We start from the raw sequence: 20,762 nt of genomic DNA on the forward strand, positions 1-20,762 counted from the left end.
TTGTGTAGAAACTCTGATCTGGGACTGAGTCTTTTCATCAAACTGCACCCCATGCAATTCTGTATTCCTGACCAGTCTCCTTTGAGTGGCCCTATACTGATTGGGGTGCAGATCAGCTGTCCTTGCTGTGCCCCAGTGTTCCCCCAGTGGGTCTGTTTCCTCCACTGCCTGTGCTGCACTTCCTATGGGACGGGCTGTTCTCTGGTCCCTTGCAATGACTCACTGGCTTCTTAGTGACTCCTTTTTTTCAGTTGTTGTGGCTCCTTGCTCCTTTGTGGGTCCACGGGAACCCTATTAGTGGTCTTGCTGGCCTGGGGGCCACCAAGGCCGTTTTCTCCCCTGCCGTCTCCAAGCAACTCCATCCAAAGGCCACAGCTGCAGTTTTTGCTGGCTCCTTCTCTGTGCGCACAGCAGCTCCAGCCTTAAAGCAGCTGTGGCATGAAATGGTTGGAGTGGTTTTTTCTTTCTCTCATCATGGCTTCTCCTGTCTTCATGCACTCCATCGGTCTTTCCTCCTCTTCCCCTGAGCTCTAGCAGCCCCAGCTTGGCTGTTGTTGCTTTTTTATAGTTGTAAATTGGTTGTTTTGTGGGAGAGAGTGATGCTGGGGACTGTCTATTCTGCCATCTTGACCAGAAGCCTCCAGTATTCTTTTTTATACCCAAATTATCCCAAATTTAGCCAGAGGAGTCTTTTCAAGCCTACTTTTGTGTCTTTTGATATGTCCCCATCATGCCTTGAGTATTTCCTTGCTTTATGGTACAGCTGTGTATTCCAGCTTCAGTTTCTGTCCCAGACCTGGTGTTACCACTTCTCTGAGGAGCTCTGGTTCTTTTAGTTAGGGAATGGTATTTTGAAATCAAGAACTGGATCCTATTACTACTAGGAGGCTGTTGCTTCTTTGCACTTCCAGTGGACTTAAAAAATTTTTAATTTGTAGGGATATTTTCAGTTTAAATTCAGTACCAAAGGGTCTTCTTTACTTTTCGTCCTCCATTTCATATTTACAAGTATATATCTCTTTATGGAGTGTGAGGACTTCTAGTTTCTAAAACGTTATTATTCATGTGTTCTACCCAGCCACCCAGTCTTACATACCAGTACTTTTAGAATTATCACATCAATGCTACTTCCAACAATAAGTTAAGGTCTCTTTCAGGTTCTTTTTTCTTTTTTCTTTTTTTTAAAAATTTTATTTTGTCGATATACATTATGGCTGATTATTGCTCCCCATCACCAAAACCTCCCTCCCTTCTCCCTCCCCCCCCCCAACAATGTCCTTTCTGTTTGCTTGTCATATCAACTTCAAGTAATTGTGGTTGTTATATCTTCCCCCCCCCCGGTTTTGTGTGTGTGTGTGTGTGTGTGTGTGTGTGAATTTATATATTAATTTTTAGCTCCCACCAATCAGTGAGAACATGTGGTATTTCTTTCTTTTTTTTTTTTTTTTTTTTAAATTTTATTTTGTCGATATACATTGTAGCTGATTATTGCTCCCCATCACCAAAACCTCCCTCCCTTCTCCCTCCCCCCCTCCCCCCCAACAATGTCCTTTCTGTTTGCTTGTTGTATCAACTTCAAATAATTGTGGTTGTTATATCTTCTTCCCCCCTGCCCGGTTTGTGTGTGTGTGTGTGAATTTATATATTAATTTTTAGCTCCCTCCAATAAGTGAGAACATGTGGTATTTCTCTTTCTGTGCCTGACTTGTTTCACTTAATATAATTCTCTCAAGGTCCATCCATGTTGTTGCAAATGGCAGTATTTCATTCGTTTTTATAGCTGAGTAGTATTCCATTGTGTAGATGTACCACATTTTCCGTATCCACTCATCTGATGATGGGCATTTGGGCTGGTTCCAACTCTTGGCTATTGTAAAGAGTGCTGCGATGAACATTGGGGAACAGGTATACCTTCGACTTGATGATTTCCATTCCTCTGGGTATATTCCCAACAGTGGGATGGCTGGGTCGTATGGTAGATCTATTTGCAATTGTTTAAGGAACCTCCATACCATTTTCCATAGAGGCTGCACCATTTTGCAGTCCCACCAACAATGTATGAGAGTTCCTTTTTCTCCGCAGCCTCGCCAGCATTTATCGTTCATAGTCTTTTGGATTTTAGCCATCCTAACTGGGGTTAGATGGTATCTCAATGTGGTTTTGATTTGCATTTCCCGGATGCTGAGTGATGTTGAGCATTTTTTCATATGTCTGTTGGCCATTTGTATATCTTCCTTAGAGAAATGCCTACTTAGCTCTTTTGCCCATTTTTTAATTGGGTTGCTTGTTTTCTTCTTGTAAAGTTGTTTGAGTTCCTTATATATTCTGGATATTAATCCTTTGTCAGATGTATATTTTGCAAATATTTTCTCCCACTCTGTTGGTTGTCTTTTAACTCTGTTAATTGTTTCTTTTGCTGTGCAGAAGCTTTTTAGTTTGATATAATCCCATTTGTTTATTTTTCCTTTGGTTGCCCGTGCTTTTGGGGTCGTATTCATGAAGTCTGTGCCCAGTCCTATTTCCTGAAGTGTTTCCCCTATGTTTTCTTTAAGAAGTTTTATTGTCTCAGGGTGTATATTTAAATCCTTAATCCATTTTGAGTTGATTTTAGTATACGGTGAGAGGTATGGATCTAGTTTCATTCTCCTGCATATCGATATCCAGTTATCCCAGCACCACTTGCTGAAGAGGCAGTCCCTTCCCCAGTGAATAGGCTTGGTGCCTTTGTCAAAGATCAGATGGCAGTAAGTGTGTGGGTTGATTTCTGGATTCTCTATTCTATTCCATTGGTCAGTGTGTCTGTTTTTATGCCAGTACCATACTGTTTTGGTTATTATAGCTTTGTAGTATAGCTTAAAGTCAGGTAGTGTTATGCCTCCAGCTTTATTTTTTTTGCTGAGCATTGCTTTGGCTATGCGTGGTCTTTTATTATTCCATATAAATGTCTGGATGGTTCTTTCCATTTCTTAGAAAAATGTCTTTGGAATTTTGATGGGGATTGCATTGAATTTGTATATCACTTTGGGTAGTATGGACATTTTCACTATGTTGATTCTTCCAATCCAAGAGCATGGGATATCTTTCCATCTTCTTGTATCCTCTCTAATTTCTCTCAGCAGTGGTTTGTATTTCTCATTATAGAGATTTTTCACCTCCTTGGTTAACTCAATTCATAAGTATTTTATTTTTTTGGTGGCTATTGTAAATGAGCAGGCTTTCTTGATTTCTCGTTCTGCATGTTCACTATTGGAGAATAGAAATGCTACTGATTTTTGTGTGTTGATTTTGTATCCTGCTACTGTGCTGAAATCATTTATCAATTCCAAGAGTTTTTTTGTAGAGGTTTTAGGCTGTTCGATATATAGGATCATGTCATCTGCAAACAGGCAGTTTGACTTCATCTTTTCCAATCTGGATGCCCTTTATTTCCTTCTCTTCTCTGACTGCTCTGGCTAGTACTTCCAACACTATGTTGAATAGGAGTGGTGAGAGTGGGCATCCTTGTCTAGTTCCTGTTCTTAAAGGAAAAGCTTTCAGCTTTTCCCCATTTAGGATGATATTGGCAGTGGGTTTGTCATATATGGCTTTAATTATGTTGAGATACTTTCCCTCTATACCTAACTTATAGAGGGTCTTTGTCATGAATGAGTGCTGAATTTTATCAAATGCTTTTTCAGCATCTATAGAGAGGATCATATGGTCCTTGTGTTTGACTTTATTAATATGGTGTATCACATTTATTGATTTGCATATGTTGAACCAACCTTGCATCCCTGGGATGAATCCCACTTGATCGTGGTGAATAATTTTTTGTATGTGTTGCTGTATTTTGTTTGCTAGTATTTTAGTGAGGATTTTTGCATCTATATTCATCAAGGATATCGGCCTGTAGTTTTCTTTTTTGGTTATATCTTTACCTGGTTTTGGTATCAGGATGATGTTTGCTTCATAGAATGAGTTTGGGAGATTTGCGTCTGTTACAATCTTTTGGAATAGTTTGTAAAGGATCAGTGTCAATTCCTCTTTGAATGTTTGGTAAAATTCTGCTGTGAATCCATCTGGTCCTGGGCTTTTCTTTATTGGGAGCCTTCTGATAACAGCTTCAATCTCCTTTATTCCTTTTTTTTTTTTTTTTTTTTTCCTTTTTCGTGACCGGCACTCAGCCAGTGAGTGCACCGGCCATTCCTATATAGGATCCGAACCCACGGTGGGAGCATCGCGGCGCTCTCAGCGCCGCACCCTCCCGAGTGCGCCACGGGCTCGGCCCTTCAATCTCCTTTATTGTTATTGGTCTGTTCAAATTTTCTACGTCTTCAGGGTTCACTATTGGGAGCTTGTGTGTCCAGAAATTTATCCATTTCCTCCAGATTTTCAAATTTGTTGGCGTATAGTTGTTTATAGTAGTCTCGAATGATTCCTTGTATTTCATATGAATCAGTTGTAATATCGCCTTTTTCATTTCTAATTTTTGTTATTTGAATCTTTTCTCTTCTTTTTTTTGTTAGCCATGCTAATGGTTTGTCAATTTTATTTATCTTTTCAAAGAACCAACTTTTTGATTCATTGATCTTTTGTATTGTTTTTTTGGTTTCGATTTCATTAAGTTCTGCTCTGATCTTAATGATTTCTTTCTGTCTGCTAACTTTAGGATTGGATTGTTCTTGTTTTTCTAGTTCTTTAAGGTGAAGTGTTAGGTTGTTCACTTGCCATCTTTCCATTCTTCTGAAGTGAGCATTTAATGCAATAAATTTTCCCCTCAATACTGCTTTTGCAGTATCCCACAGGTTTTGGTATGATGTATCATTATTTTCATTAGTTTCAATAAATTTTTTGATTTCCTGCTTGATTTCTTCTTGGACCCATATGTCATTAAGTAGAATGCTGTTTAATTTCCAAGTGTTTGTTTAGTTTCCAGAGTTTTGTTTGTTATTAATTTCTAGTTTTAATCCATTGTGGTCTGAGAAAATACATGGGACAATTCCAATTTTTTTGAATTTATTGAGACTTGATTTGTGACCTAATATGTGATCTATCCTGGAGAATGATCCATGTGCTGATGAGAAGAATGAATATTCTGAGGTTGTTGGGTGGAATGTTCTGTAGATATCTGCCAATTCCAATTGGTCTAGAGTCTTGTTTAGATCTTGTGTTTCTCTGCTGATTCTTTGCCTAGATGATCTGTCTAATATTGACAGTGGAGTGTTCAGGTCCCCTGCTATTATGGTATTAGTGTCTATTTCCTTCTTTAGGTCTAATAGAATTTGTTTTATAAATCTGGCTGCTCCAACATTGGGTGCATACATATTTATAATTGTTATGTATTCTTGATGGATCAGTCCTTTTATCATTAAGTAGTGTCCCTCATTGTCTCTTTTTATGGTTTTTAGTTTAAAGTCTATTTTGTCAAATATAAGAATAGCTACTCCAGCTCGTTTTTCTTTTCTGTTTGCATAGTAAATCTTTTTCTATCCTTTCACTCTTAGTCTATGTGAATCTTTATGGGTGAGGTGGGTCTCTTGTAGGCAGCATATAGTTGGGTCCTCCTTTTTAATCCAGTCAGCCAGTCTGTGTCTTTTGATTGGGGAATTTAAGCCTTTTACATTAAGAGTCGTTATTGAAAGGTTTTGATTTATTCCTAGTATTTTATTGGTTGTTTGGTTGTCTTAGGTGTCTTTTGTTCCTTGCTTTCTGATTTACTGTTTGGTTTCTGTGTTTTTTGGTTCCTTAGGTTTTAGATAGCGTTTTTGTTTGTTTGTTTTCTCTTCAGGAATGCCATTTTTGTTATACTAGTGGGTATTGATTTTTCTTGGGTTTTTATGGCAGTGGTAGTTATTTTTCAGGAACCAAACCCAGTACTCCCCTGAGGATTTCTTGTAAGGGTGGTCGTGTGGTAGTGAACTCCTGCAGTTTTTGTTTGTCTGAGAAATATACTATTTGCCCTTCATTTCAGAAGGATAGCCTTGCAGGGTAGAGTATTCTTGGCTGGCAATCTTTGTCTTTTAGTATTTTGAAAATATCATCCCATTCCTTTCTAGCTTTTAGGGTTTGTGATGAAAAGTCTGATGTTAGCCTGATTGGGGCTCCCTTATACGTGATTTGACGCTTCTCTCTTGCAGCTTTTATGATTCTCTCTTTGTCTCTGAGTTTTGTCAATTTGAGTATAACATGCCTTGGAGAGGGCCTTTTTGGGTTGAATACGTTTGGAGATCGTTGAGCTTCCTGGATCTGAAGATCTGTGATTTTTTCTATACCTGGGAAGTTTTCTGCCACTATTTTGTTGAATATGTTTTCAGTGCAATCTCCGTTTTCCTCCCCTTCTGGGATACCCATGACTCGGATATTTGAGCGCTTAAGGTTGTCTGATATCTCTCTCAGATTTTCTTAAATGTCTTTGATTCTTTTTTCTTCTTTTTTGTCTGCTTGTGTTATTTCAAACAGCCCATCTTCAAGTTCAGAGGTTCTCTCTTCAACTTCGACAAGCCTGCTGGTTAAATTCTCCGTTGTGTTTTTTATCGCTGAATAATTTCTTCTGTTCACCAAGTTCTGCTACACTTTTTTTCAGGACATTGATTTCCTTGTACATTTCCTCTTTCAGGTCTTGTATACTTTTCCTCATTTCATCATGATGTCTAGCTGAATTTTCTTGTATCTCATTCAATTTCCTTAGAATTATCACTCGAAATTCCTTGTCAGTCATTTCAAGGGCTTCTTGTTCTATAGGATCTAGAGTTTGAGATTTGTTAACTTTTGGTGGTGTACTTTCTTGATTTTTTGTATCTCTGGTATCTTTTTTTTTATGTTTATTCATTGTGGCAGGGGGTTTCACAGTCCACCGGTTTCAGACTATTGACTAACTAAGATGTTGCTGTGGTTGCCAATTTGGTATGGCTACCTCTGTGACTGCTCAGTTGGCCTCTAGTGCCTTGTGTGTGGTTGCCTCTGTTCTTGGGCCTCTCTGGGGAGCCTCCTTTCTGGTCAGCTTGGACTCTGCTGGGCTGCTGGATCACGGGGCGGTACCACAGGGTGTGTGGTCTCTGCTGAGCTTCCACTTCCCGTGCAGGACTTCTCCCTGTTCCGTGCGCTCTGGCCCGGGCTGTTGGATCACGCAGTGGCGACTCCACAGGGTGTGTGGTTTCTGTCGAGTCTCCGCCTCCCTAGCCGGACGTCTCCCCATTCTGTGCACACTGGGCTTGGCTGGGACGTGTCTTCTGTAGCACTCGTCTACCAGCTGTGCCTTCAAGACCCTGCTCGGCACCGCCTTGCCCAGGAAGTCTCCCAGGTTTCTGCTAGGCACAGACGACCGGTCGCTCTGGGTGCCTTTGTAGCATGTGTAGATCTTTCTCGGGACTTATCACCTTCCTCCTGGTATCGCGGTTATTTGTGTACTTGTCTTATCTCCCACAGCAGAGTGTGAGCTCCTTGGGGGAGGAGCCTGCAGCACATGGTTCCCCTTTGAATCCCCCTGGCGTGGACCGAGTCTGGTGCCCGCCCACAGTTAGCTCTCCAGCAGGTTCAAGCGAACTCGGGAACTCTCCGACCACACTATTCCTAACCAGAAATCGGTTAGGCATTTTTCTGAACTGGTGGCCACAGAGATGTTATCTGCCTCCTGGTAACAGGAAGTTTACCAGGGGCTGGAGCCCAGGGTGCGGTGGAGTGACAGTCGGCCCAGCCCTTACTTCCTTGCCCTCCCGACGCTGGCCGGGGACGCCCCACGCCTCCAGCCCCACCAGAGAACCGTGGAGGGAGTGGGAGGGGAGCCCGGCCCACAGGCCCCGGGAAGCCCCGTGCCAGGGTAAGCAAGTGGGAAGGCTCAGTGAGGAGTTGATCCGGGCGAGGAGGACAGGTTTGGCCGAGCCGGGCCGGAGCCGCCACCACCTGAAAAAATGGAGGCAGCCCCGGGGCCGGTGAGTGGCCCGGTGGGGCAGGCGGAAGCCGGGCGGGGGTCCCCCCCCAGCAGGGCCGGGCCGGGGGTCACTCACAGGGCTGTGCCGGGTCAGGCGCCTCCCTCTCTGCCTCTGCGTCATCACCGTCCCCGTTCTCGGCCGCCGCCACCTCGGACTGCTCACTCGGTCCCGCGGCACGACTCGGGCGCTCCCAGGAATCTTCTTTTATGCCAGCCTGAAACCTCGAATCCTGAATAGGGCAGCTGGCCGCCTTCAGCGTGGTCCCGGCCTCCGGGATCCTGGCAGCATCAACAGCAGCCCCGGCACCGTGTTCCCTGTTTAGAGACTCGCTTTTGCAGCTAAGAAACAGTTCTTTTCCTGCTCCATACTTCAAAGCTGTTGCCTGTAAATATAACCTTTTGTTTTAATTTTATTTTTTGAACATGTAAAATAGTTGTATTATTCAAAAATCAAAATGATATAAAAAATTTACTTAGTAAGCTTACACTCTTTATCTGCTGCTTAAAAAAAGGTGGCATACTCATTTGCATCTTGCTTTTTTCATTGACTGTAAATTGGCAATCACTCCGTATCAGTTTATAGAGCTCTTCCTCATTTGTTTAAATAGCTACATATTATTCCATTGTGAGGATTTAGCTTAATTTATTCATTATCTCTTATGGATGAATATTAGGTTGTGTTTAGTATTTTGCTATTGAATATACTCAGACACAGTTTATTTAATACCTATATATAGAATATCTGGATATTTTGCAATATGAGTATACACGTAGATCTTTCTCATTCATTATAACAGCTGTATAATATTCCTTCTTTTCAGTTAACTGTTGTGTAGCATGTTTTTTTAGTTGTTTACAGTCTTTAGATTTTATAAACTGCTGCTGTAAACATCCTTATACAGATATCTAGGCACATGTATAAATCTGTTGAATAAAATGTTACAAGTGGAGTTGCTGGGTCAATGGATATCAAAATTTTGATAGTTATTTTCAAATTGCCTTTCAAAAAATGCTGTGTTGATTTTTCTTCCTACTAATAGTGTATGAGATATACTACTCTATGTAATAGCTACATAGACTTTCATTATGTGAAGATAGTATATAGTAGTTTATTTATAATAAATTCTCATATTGTTAGGCATTTTAGGTTCTTAATAATTTTTCATTATTTTAGTATTTTATTTAGTCCCTGTAAAGGTAAGCCCATGTCCATACCCTTTAATTTCTTAGAAACTTATGAAAAAAAATTGCTAGATTAAAATCCGTGAGAATCTTTAAGATGCTGGTGAGTGTTGCAAAAATCTGATGAGAAAGGTTATGTAAGCCCGACTATTTGTGAATGTGCCAGTCTCCCTAAACCCATCCAAATACTGAGGTGTACTGGTTTTTAATCTTTGTCACTGTGAAAGAAAATGAATGGTATTTGTTTAAACTTATTTATTTATTTGATTGTTGAGTTGAATTTTTTAAAGCTTAATAGCCATTTCTTTAAAAAAATTTTCATGTTCATGCCTTTCATCAATTTTTGTTGGGGGGGGGTTTGGTGTTTTTTTCTTTTCTTATTGATTAGAAAATTTGTTTATGTCAGAGTAGTATTATACCTTTCTTGAGAATAGTACAAATAATTTCTTTCTTGTTCTTTTTTCTCTTTTGCTCTGTAAAAGTTGACAATATTTTATAGTTAGATCTGTTAGTGTTATGCCTAAATAGGTTTTGTCCACCCTAACATAACTAAATAACCATTTACATTTCTTCTAAGAGACTAACAATTTAAAAAGCAATATTGGGTTGCATTTTTCTAATTTTGCATTAGTTTTGGTACAGAGATTAAAAACAGGAAGGTAGAATAAACTAGATTTATTGTGCTCATAATGTCTGGTTAATAATCTTATCATGGCAATTTTAACTTTTTAGAGATAATTTTAGGTTTCTTAAGAGGTGCTAATTATCTTTCATTTCCCCAGTGCTTCACTCTTAGTATTTGTATATCAATATTTTGTTTTTAGAATAAATTCTAAATCTAGTCTGTGTTTTCACAATATTATGGAATGGTAGATTAAGGTTATATTGGATGTCTTTTAGGTTAGAAAGCAGGAAACATCTTTTAGCCAAAATTTTTGGTGTTGAAAGAATTTTTGAAGTTATTTTTACTGATAATCATAAAAAGCAAGGGTCATCAGTTCCAGCAGAGGAGATTCTAGGGGGCAGGGGCTTTCATTTGAGTCTCAGTTTAACAAGGGCTTTAAGCACTGGGTATGTCACCTGCCTTCTTATACCTCACATTCTTCATGTATAAAGTAGTAGCAGTGATACCCCATACACAGGGATGTGGCATGGAGAATCTAAAACTAAGTCATATTTCAAGTTTTCTATAGTCATGAGTAGAAAAGCAATATTTAAAAATTTACGTCTGTTGAAAAATGTGTAAAAATCATTTCTGCTTCTGTTTTTCATTTAGTTTGATTACAAATATATTTATCTGCCTTTCTTCAGGAAGATACATTTTTTTTAAAGGAGCAACTACGTAAAGCAGAGGAACAGGTCCAGGCAACTCGGCAAGAAGTTGTCTTTTTGGCTAAAGAACTTAGTGATGCTGTAAATGTGCGAGATAAAATGATGGCAGATCTATATACCGCACGCTTGGAAAATGAGAAAGTAAAAAAGCAGTTAGCTGATACAGTGGCAGAACTTAAACTAAATGCTGTGAAAAAAGATCAGGTAAAGCAAGTTAATTTTGAATTTCCATGTTGATCAGAAAAACCACTATATAAACTCACATGAGAGAGTAAATTGTGTTAAAATAAGTCAGGTCGGATTCCTGAGCAGAGAATTTAAAATTTCCATTCATTTTGTTTAGTCATTATAACTTCCTGGGTTGCGATTAAAGTATACTTTACGCAAAAAGTCTGTATGTGAAATTCCTAGTGGTTAGTAAAAGCTGCTGTTATTAATGAAGTATTTTGGTGTCAGGTATGTATTGCTTTGTTTGGAGTTTCTTATTTATTAGCTGTATAAAATGGCATTATGGTTAAGAGAGTAATAATTGCTCTTCAGAAAGTGGATTATTTTTCTCTAATTTTTTAATGAAACTTAGTCCTAAGAATGTTAAGTTGGATTTATTAGGAGAGCCAGTGTGGCTCTGTAGCCAAAACACCAAAACAAATAAACTGTAAAAGCCAGAAAGAAAAAAGAGAAAATGAAATTGGGATTTACTTGTATATTATGATGTATCAGATTTTTATCTTTTTCTTAGAGGAAGTATTTGTTTCTTTCTTAGGAAAAGAGTGATACACTGGAACATGAATTGAAAAGAGAAGTTGAAGATCTGAAACTCCGTCTTCAGATGGCTGCAGATCATTATAAAGAAAAATTTAAGGAATGCCAGAGGCTCCAAAAGCAAATAAATAAACTTTTAGACCAATCAGTATGTATCATTGAATTCATACATAGTAAAATATTTCCTTTATTAATATTTTTGCTTGCAAATCAAATTTATAGTATTTTAAATATCAATCTTTTGAATATAATTCATCTCTGCTTGATTTCAAGCCATTGGCATGATATGGTAATGGTAATTCTTTTTGAAAAATCTGGAATTCTTATTTACTGTAGACCCAACAAAGGAAACAAGGGCAGCAGAAATTGTAAGAACAGGAGAGATCACCCTTTTTTCTAGACCGTTTCCCTCTACGTTTTTGATAGCTGTCTTTGTCATTTAAAACTTACTAGGTATTGAATCTCTCTCGTGAAGACACTTGTCCTAATTAGAGTTTACCATTGATCACCTCTAGATTCTTCAATGGTTTTTCAGTTGTCTTTGGTGAGCTCTTCCATTATACACATATCCACTAGATTAGGAAGAGTTAAAGAGTAACTAAGCCTTTTGTATTCCATTCGAGAGTAGATATGCAGATTTGTAATAAAGCAAAGAAAATGTTTTTGTTTTGGGATGTGGGTGTTTTAATGAGGGTCCTTAAATTGTACTTTAATACAAGGCTTGCTATGTCAGGGAGTCCTGGAAGTGTGGAAGAAACATATTTAAAACCTGAAATTGAAAGTGGTACCACAATGCTCTTATTCCTGTATGATGCAGATATTTTCCTGGTCTGTCTTTTTGAAATCTGAAAGGAGACAAAGCAAGGAATACCTGTCGTAAAGTAGGAAGGCTTTTGTGAAAAAACATTATACTTGAAGTATGACCTACATGTGTAGATTTTGGTTTGGGTCTTTTTGAGCACTTTATGACTTTATAGTAGAAAATTTGTAAGATTGTGAGATTTTTTATTTTTTTCCCTTGGTGGCTGGCTGGGATCCGAACCTTTGACCTAGGTATTCTAACACCATGCTCTAACCAACCAAGCTAACAGGCCAGCCTGAGAATGTGAGATTTCTATTGACTAGTTTTGGTGTTGTTTTGATGATTTCACAAGAGAAAAAGCAAAATAAAATATTTCTCTTCTACAACATTTAGGTCAGTTAGGAAAATGATGTGTGTAAGTTTAGTCTTTGTTGGCTTGTAAGATAAGAGCAGCTTTGTGGATTTTTAAGATTTCTTTTTACGACTTTTATTTAAATAGTTACTGCAGGAAGGAAATATGACTCATTCAGTGATTGATTTAACAATTTATTGTTAACATTTTTAATAGGCCAATAATAATAGTGTCTTCACAAAGAAAATTGGGAATCAGCAGAAAGTGAATGATGCTTCAATAAACACAGACCCAGCCACTTCTGCCTCTACTATAGATGTAAAGCCATCATCTTCTGCAGGTAAAAGTCTTTTACACTTTTTGTGTACTGTGTCCTCTCTGAAAAGTATTTTTCAGTATCTTTTATATGCCTGTATACTTATTTATGTATTTTTTATACTTGTTTACTTATATTTTATTTTTTAAGTTTTTGGCAGTTGGCTGGTATGGGGATCCAAACCCTTGACCTTGGTGTTATAACACAGTGCTCTAACCAGTTAACTGGCCAGCTTGTTGTTTACTTACATTTTATACTGAAATTTTTATATAGTTATACTGCTTTCTTTTATGTGTAAAAATTTTAGAGTGCTTATAAAGGTCCTTATGTTATGAGTGAGGGAATTAAGGCAAAGAAAGAATAAGGATATAAATATAAGATAAAGTCATGCATGTGATGGATATACAGAATGTGAGCGTAAACTAGTATTTATCTTCACGAGAATATTCACAAGTGTTAAAAATGAGCTGGTGCTTGTAAGCACTTATTTAGGCTGTGTAGGACAAAAGCTGAGAATTAAATTTTTACTTTATATTCCATTAAATTCATGGAATTTTGAAGCGTTTTGTTTGTGTTATTTTAATTTTATAATTCTATGGGGGGAAATGTTCCCTTTTCTTACTAATGTTTCTCTCTCTCTCTCTTTTTTTTTTTTTGGCTGCTTTGGATCAATAGGTTACTTCCCTCATTAGTGTACCTGTTGGCTGAGTTAAATTTTCATTAATTAGTTTATTAACTTATAGAACAGATTAGAGAGATGTATAGAATACACGAATAACATGAAAAATTGAATTAAGTTTTTACCTGTCCTAATTTTTTTCCACTTTTATGTAAATCAAATATTTGACAGTAATGAAAGTAAGTACTAGTGAAAGTATATTTACTTGTTTAATGTGTGGGGTTATTGATGTTTCAGGTTTTTTTAAATGTAAATATTTAATTAGGTTCAGTCACTGTATTTCTGTTTATCCTCTGTAGTACCTAGAGTGGTGTTACAGAGTATTTACTTATAAAAGACTTTGTAAATGGTAATGAAGGACTAGAAAAATGGTTTAAAATGTATTCTCAAAGGGCTGGCTGGTTAGTTTCAGTTGGTTAAGAGTGCAGTGTTATAACACCAAGGTCAAGGGTTCAGATCCCCGTACTGGCCAGCTGCCAAAAATAAATAATAAATAAAATGTTATCTCAAAGAGTATAGCTTTCCTATTTATCCTGTCTATTCAGTTGTGTAAGGAAAACAATTTTTATGTGATTTTGGAATTATTTTTAGCAAATTTAAAAAAACAGTTATAAAAGAATGATTCTTTCATTATTAAATGCAGAACCTGGTTTTGACTAAACTGACATTTCAAAATTCTTACCCAGAGCTTGTAAATCCTTCTTTGTTTATTTACGATATGAATAGATGCTTTTCTCCTTTAGTATTCCATTTATTATATTTCACCATATACTGACCCTTAAATTTTTCTGGTCAGCAAGATAATATAAGAAGCAAAGTAACTGTTTAACAATCTTATTTTCTGCATTGTTGTACAGCAGAGACAGATTTTGACATGGTAACAAAGGGACAAGTCTGTGAAATGACCAAAGAAATTGCTGACAAAACAGAAAAGTATAATAAATGTAAACAGCTCTTGCAGGTAAGCTAGCTCCCTTGTAAGTGAAAGATAGATTTATCAGATGTAAATTGCTTAGCTTACCTTTGTTGTTTTGACTGATGAGTATCTTGGCATTTCTTTTCCATTTCCATATACTGGTATTTAGTTTCACTTGTGCTTTTGAGATGATGAAGGGGGTGTTTTGTGTACCTTTTCATATAGACCCGTGTGTAAAATTGTGATGCTAAAGTAATTATTTTCTCTTCACCTAATAAAATGTCCTTGTTTGGATAATGGGCAAGGAGTTAATTGAAGTTGGAAATTATTATCTGTCTTCTTATTATAAAGATACATGGGAAATATTTGAACTTCATAAAAAGGAAGTGCTCTTTTAAAATATTCTGTAATAATAGCAAAGACTTTTACCACATCTTAAAGTGACTAGATTTATACAATGGAAAAAGGGAATGTTAACCAAATGAATTGTTGTTTCTTACAGTATTATTTATTTGGATTATTTTAAACAGTGTCATTCAAACTTTTCATTTTGAAACCTTCTTGGTAGTATTCACTCCTGTAGAATTTAAAGGACAAGGGAAAATGCTTCTCATTTATATTTGGTTTGGAATAGAGAGGAAAAGCTGTTTTGTGTATGTGTATGTGACTTTTGTTTGTTTAATTAAATGGTTTTTTTGTGTGTGTGTGTGTTTCTGTGCGCATGTGGGGAGAGGAGGGGCAATTTTTAGAGCTACAGAATGAAATTCACATGTTAGTGTTACTGTAGTAATTAAAGTATTTTATGTTTCTTGGTTATAATTAATATTAGATCTTTTAATCAAAGTTTAAACTGAACATTTTGTTGTTATTGCTTTGCTTGAGTGGATCCTTCTGTAGAAGGGTTGATTAGAACAGTTTTGCCCTTGAATTCAAAGTGGTTATTTTATAAGGGACTGAACTACATTTTCATTAAGGATGAAACAATTCTGGGTGAATGTTTTAAAAATTTTATTATATAGCAATATTATTGAAAGGAAGATAGAAAGATGTTTCTTCAAGCAACGAACTTCCTCAAGATGCTTTTTTTTTTTAAACAACTATATTGAGGTACAATTGAAATCCAGTAAACTGTGCATATTTGAAGTGTGCAATTTTTATCAGTTTTGACATATACAGTTGTGAAACTATCACCACAGTGTCAAGATAACAAACATTTCCATAACCCCCTCCTCAATTTTTTTGGTACCCGTTTTGTAATTCATCTCCTGCTCTATCCCAGTCCTCAGGAAACTATTGGCAAAAAATTAGCATACGTTTTGTACAATTTTATAAAATGGAGTTCATATAATATTCACTCTTTTTTCTGCCCTCTTTCAGCATAATTGGGATTTATCCATATTGTTGCTTGTATTGTTCCTTCCTTTTTATCATTGAGGTAGTAACCCATTGTATGGATGTTTCATAATTTGTTTATCCATTCACAATTCGTAAATTGTTTATCAATTCCATTTGATGGGCATTTAGGATTGTTTTTGGTTGTTACAAATAAAACTTCTATGAACATTTGTATAAAAGGTCTTTTGTGGACATACGGTTTTTTGTTTCTCTTGGGTGAATGTATAAGAGTGAAATGCCTGGGTAAAAGTGGTAGGTGAATGTTAAATCTGTAAGAAATTACCAAATTGTTTTTCAAGGAGGTTGTGCCATTTGCACAGCCAGTCTAATGAGTGTGTAGTGATAGCTCATTCTGGATTTAATTTGCATTTCTGTAATGAATTGATGTTGAATATCTTTTCTCATGCTTGTCGGCCATTTATTTCTCTTTTTTTGTGAGTGTTCAGTCTTTTACTATTTAAAAAACTGGGTTGTTCATCTTGAGTTGTAAGTGTTCTTTATTCTGGATACAAGACCTTTGTCTGATATATGTGTGGTGAGTATTTTCTCCCAGTTTATGACTTGCCTTTTAATTTTCTTAATGGTGTTTTTAGAAAAGCGAAATTTTAATTTTAATAAAGTATAATCAGTTTATTCTTTTATGTCTTGTGCTTTTTATGTTCTAGGAAACATTTTCCTGATCCAGGATTGTAAAGATTTTCTCCTATGTTGTCTTCTAGCTTTATAGTCAGGTTTTCCATTTAGATCTGCAAACCATTTTGAGTTGATTTTTATGTATGGTGTGACGTATGTAATATACATGGTATGGATATTCAGTCGATTTAGCATTACTTGTTTGGAAGACTTTCCTTTCTCCATTGAATTGCTCAAAGCATATTTTTAAACTTTCACTTTGAACAAGAGATTCAAAGTGAAATTGGCCTATTTACTTTTTTGTCATGATTTGTAATTCCTTCCTTAAGTTTTTCCAGGTTCTAGAGAAGAGCAGTGTGTAAGAAGTCAACCTAGAAATTGTTTTGGTCAGGAGATTCCACAGTTTTATTTGTCAGTGTCTGGAAAAACAGCATTACAAGTATATAATTTTTATTTCCTCCTTTGCAAATATTATACATACTGTGAAATGTTATGGCTTTACAGAAATAAAGAATAGAAATTGTAAAAAATACCACCATGATCCTGATCCCCAGAGAAAGGATTTGATTTATATTTTTCTACACAACACTGATATTCATCGTATATAATTGTGTAAGACAACTTATAAACAAAAATGGGATTATACTATATGGTATTCTGTTATTACAACTTGCTATTTTCAATTAATGTATCTTGAGATTTTTCCTTGTCAACTTATACATCTACCTCATTCTTTTAAATAGATATATACTTTTCCATTATGTTGTATATAAAATAATTTATCCAGTCTTCTGTTGATTATACAGTTATAGCAGTGTTATAATAATCATTCAGCACATATCTAAGTATGTTTGTGTAGATGTTCTTTATAGATTTAACATCTGATAATTGTACTAATTTCATTTAGGATGAGAAAATAAAATGCAATAAATATGCTGATGAACTTGCAAAAATGGAGCTTAAGTGGAAAGAACAAGTGAAAATTGCTGAAAATGTAAAACTTGAACTCGCTGAAGTAGAGGACAGTTATAAAGTAAGTTTTAGTATTTATTGCATGTAAACTTGAGGCATAGTACCTGGTACTTTTGAAAATGTGTTATTTGTAATTTCTATCAATCTCATGTACATTTCTATATGGATAGGTGAGATAGTATTTTCCTCTATAAATAAAAATATAAAAAGTATTTAGTTATGTTGAATATAGTTCATTAACTATGAACTAAGAAAATGGATACCCATATGCATTGCTATTTTGGTTTTAATTCAGTGGATTCAGATGGCTATTACATTTATGTCTTTTAATTGTGCTCATTTTAATTTATTTATTTTCACATAGGTGAATTCCTCTATAACCTGGTGTTATAATGCTTTCTATGGAAAACTAAAAATTCAGACGCAATACATAAGCGGTCTGTTTTTGGGATCTGAACCCTTGACCTTTGTGTTATAACACCATGCTCTAACCAACTGAACTAACCAGCCAGCCCATTGTGTTCATTTTTAAAGATGAAAAGTGGTCATTTCATTATCCCACTGTTTATTTTAAACAAACATAGATGTGTATGTAAAATTATTTTCAGGCCTTGACATATTTTTTGGACTACAATAATATGTGATCAGTATTAAAAAAAATTTTTTTGCTAGAGTTTTAGCCTTTTTTTGTTGTTTTTTTGGCAGTTGGCCAGTGAAGGGATCTGAACCCTTGACCTTGGTATTATCAGCACTGTGCTCTAACCAAATGAGCTAACTGGCTAGCCCCTGCTAGAGTTTTAAAATGTGGCACCCAAGTATATTACTATGATCTTAAATGAAATACTGCAAAGTAAGTTACATAATCTTAATGAAAATTATTTTTGCCAGTGTAATATTAGGCAATAGACAAGCCCAAATGATAAATGATGTAGATTGTCATAGCTAATTGTACCTATTATCTAATTTTTAAATTAGAATTACTTTAGTAGGTTTCTTCCATGGGGGCTGGAGAGGGTGGCACATTACAGGCTAAGGTAGTTTTACTTGTGGTCCTCTTTTACCTTCATATACTGTCAGAATGAAGTTTTGAAACTTTTATTTCATGATATTATTATTGTTTCTGGGATCACTGTGGATTTTGTTTTCAATAGCTGACAGTTTCCTTTATTATTTATAAAGTGTGAATAATGAATTTATATGAAAAATTTTTTTTGCATATTGACTAGAAAAAATGTTTTAGTAAATAGTTATTGAAGCCTATTATACATAGAACATTATGTTAGCTATTATGTGGGTGACCATATAAAGTACAATGCTATGTTTAAGGAGTTTATAATCTAGTAGGGATTTGCTAGAAGTATAATGGTAATATACACAAGACATTGACAACCCTAGATATTCATCTATCAAACCCGCAGAAAACTATACAGATAATATTTCATTAATGATAAAAGTGATCATTGAGATTAAACAACATATTTAAGATTTTGCAGCTGGTGAAGTGTTTGGCTTTGTATTTAGTGCCCTTTTCCCTATTTTGCTCTGTTTTGACACAGACTAACACTGAGCAAAGCTCCACATGAATGATAAGTCTAAGTACTTTAGGGTTGTTTCTAATCAAATATTTAGGAGGAAGACATTATGGAGAAACTAGACCTTTGAAAGATCAAACCATAGGGGAGGAGAAGTAGAGCTAGGAAAAAGAAGAAGCGTTCTAAGTAGATGGAAAAATATTAATACATGTTCAGAGGTCAGAATCTGAATTCTAAACATGGGCCCTTTGGGATGCTTTGTGAATGCAAGTTTAAGAGCCTTCTCTAAGTCCAAGTGTTATACGTTTTTTGTTTTTCTTTTTAAGTTTTTTTTTTTTTTTGGTGTGTGTTGCGGGGACAGTTGGTCAGTATGAGGATCCGAATCTTGACTTCGGTGTTATAAGACCATGCTATAGCTAGCTAGCTAGCCGGCCAGCCTTTTATATATATATGTATATATTGTGTGTGTGTCCGTGTGTGTGTGTGTGTGTCCGTCCGTGTCCATGTCCGGTAAGGGGATAAGAACCCTTGGCTTGGTGTCGTCTGCACTGTGCTCAGCCACTGAGCGCACCGGTCATCCCTATATAGGATCTGAACCTGTGGCCTCGGCGCTCCCAGCGCCGCACTCTCCTGAGTGAGCCACGGGTTCGGCCCCTTATATTTATGTTTTGAAGAGGAGAGAATTTAGTTTCCTGATTTGCAAAAGAGCCCAACCTTAACTATCTTGTCCATGTCCCTGCATTCTGTTTCTTCCATGAGGAATCAAAGCTGCTTGTTACTGGTCTTTTGCTTACCCTGCGTCTTATTTGTAAAGGATTTATTATATCTTTGGTGGTAGAGAAAGAGTATTAGGTTAAACTCTTTATTAGGTTGAGACTCTCCGCAAAGTTGCTTGACTCTACCAGTGTATGCATAAATCTTTTGATGAAACCCATGACTCCATTTCAGTAGTTTATTATTTGCTTACAGGAGAATTTAACCATACTTCTCTAATTTGTTTAAACTTTTGTAGAAGTATTTTACCATTACTCTTTCACTCCTTTTGTGCCCTTTTTCTCTTTCTCTTGTGTCATGTTTGAAATATTTCTTAGATTTAACCTCTCCTTTTTTCTGTATTCACATTGCCACTTCATAATCTTGAATTACTACAGCAGCATCTCTGGGGTTTTTGAGTCATGGCAAGAGATGAGAGAGTGTCTTTCTCTCATCTTAGAGTGCTTGCTATATTCTTAACATTTTCCTCATTTCTCAGTAGTCCTCCAAGGGTTGATGAGATGAATTCCTCAGGATTATATTAGTGTTGGAGTTAATGATCAAATCTAGGTCAGCCTGACTCCAATCCAGTGCTTGCTGCCTCGCTACTTACTTGCTTCATGTATCAATATCAAGTATGCCCAATATTGTTTTGCTGGATTAACCTTACTGTGGACCCTTTTTACCATGTTGTTATTGTTCAAGAACCTGAAGGTCTGTTGTAGTAAACTGTGTGAAATAAATTTGGTACATCTGACCCCCAACTTGTCTTTTCATCTACATCTCCTACTTCTTGTTAATATGCATCCTTTGCTCTAGTCATATCATTCATTTACCAAACCTGAAATATGTTATTATTTCTCATGTTTTCTTCATTCTTTTTATGTGCTTTATAATCTTGAATGCTTTTGATCTGCTTGGTGAACGTTCTCTACGATCGGACTTAAATAGCTGTTCTCTATAGTCTTTTCCTGGTATACAGTGTTTCCAAAATGTTTCCATTTTGATAAATTGCATTTTAAGTTCATCTCTCTACCAGTCCACTTATCACAGTTGCTAATTAATTATTTATCTAGAGTTCTGTTTTACATGAGACTGAATTTCTTGCAGGAAAAATTCCTGTCAAATTAATCTTTGTATCTCCAGTTTCTAGTATGGTGCCTGCTACATGATAGATCATGTACTGGATATTTCGCATGAGTAGAGTTGGCCCTCCATGTCTGCAGGTTC

At 36.2% G+C, this 20,762-nt stretch overlaps 1 protein-coding gene across 2 annotated transcripts in view; it reads left to right on the plus strand.

The window, feature by feature from the left end:
- TAX1BP1 (Tax1 binding protein 1) overlaps positions 1–20,762 on the plus strand; it is an 80,584-nt gene that overhangs the window by 48,643 nt on the left and 11,179 nt on the right. Inside the window, exons 9-13 of one of the 2 annotated variants that reach the window (XM_063099551.1) lie at positions 10,400–10,624; positions 11,184–11,330; positions 12,553–12,676; positions 14,189–14,292; positions 17,183–17,308. In XM_063099551.1, coding sequence (XP_062955621.1) covers positions 10,400–10,624; positions 11,184–11,330; positions 12,553–12,676; positions 14,189–14,292; positions 17,183–17,308 — 726 coding nt within the window. The remainder of the gene's footprint in view (positions 1–10,399; positions 10,625–11,183; positions 11,331–12,552; positions 12,677–14,188; positions 14,293–17,182; positions 17,309–20,762) is intronic. The other variant, XM_063099552.1, reaches the window with a different exon arrangement.

The sequence above is a fragment of the Cynocephalus volans genome, chromosome 6 (genome assembly GCF_027409185.1).
Source record: "Cynocephalus volans isolate mCynVol1 chromosome 6, mCynVol1.pri, whole genome shotgun sequence".
Classification (NCBI taxonomy): Eukaryota; Metazoa; Chordata; class Mammalia; order Dermoptera; family Cynocephalidae; genus Cynocephalus; species Cynocephalus volans.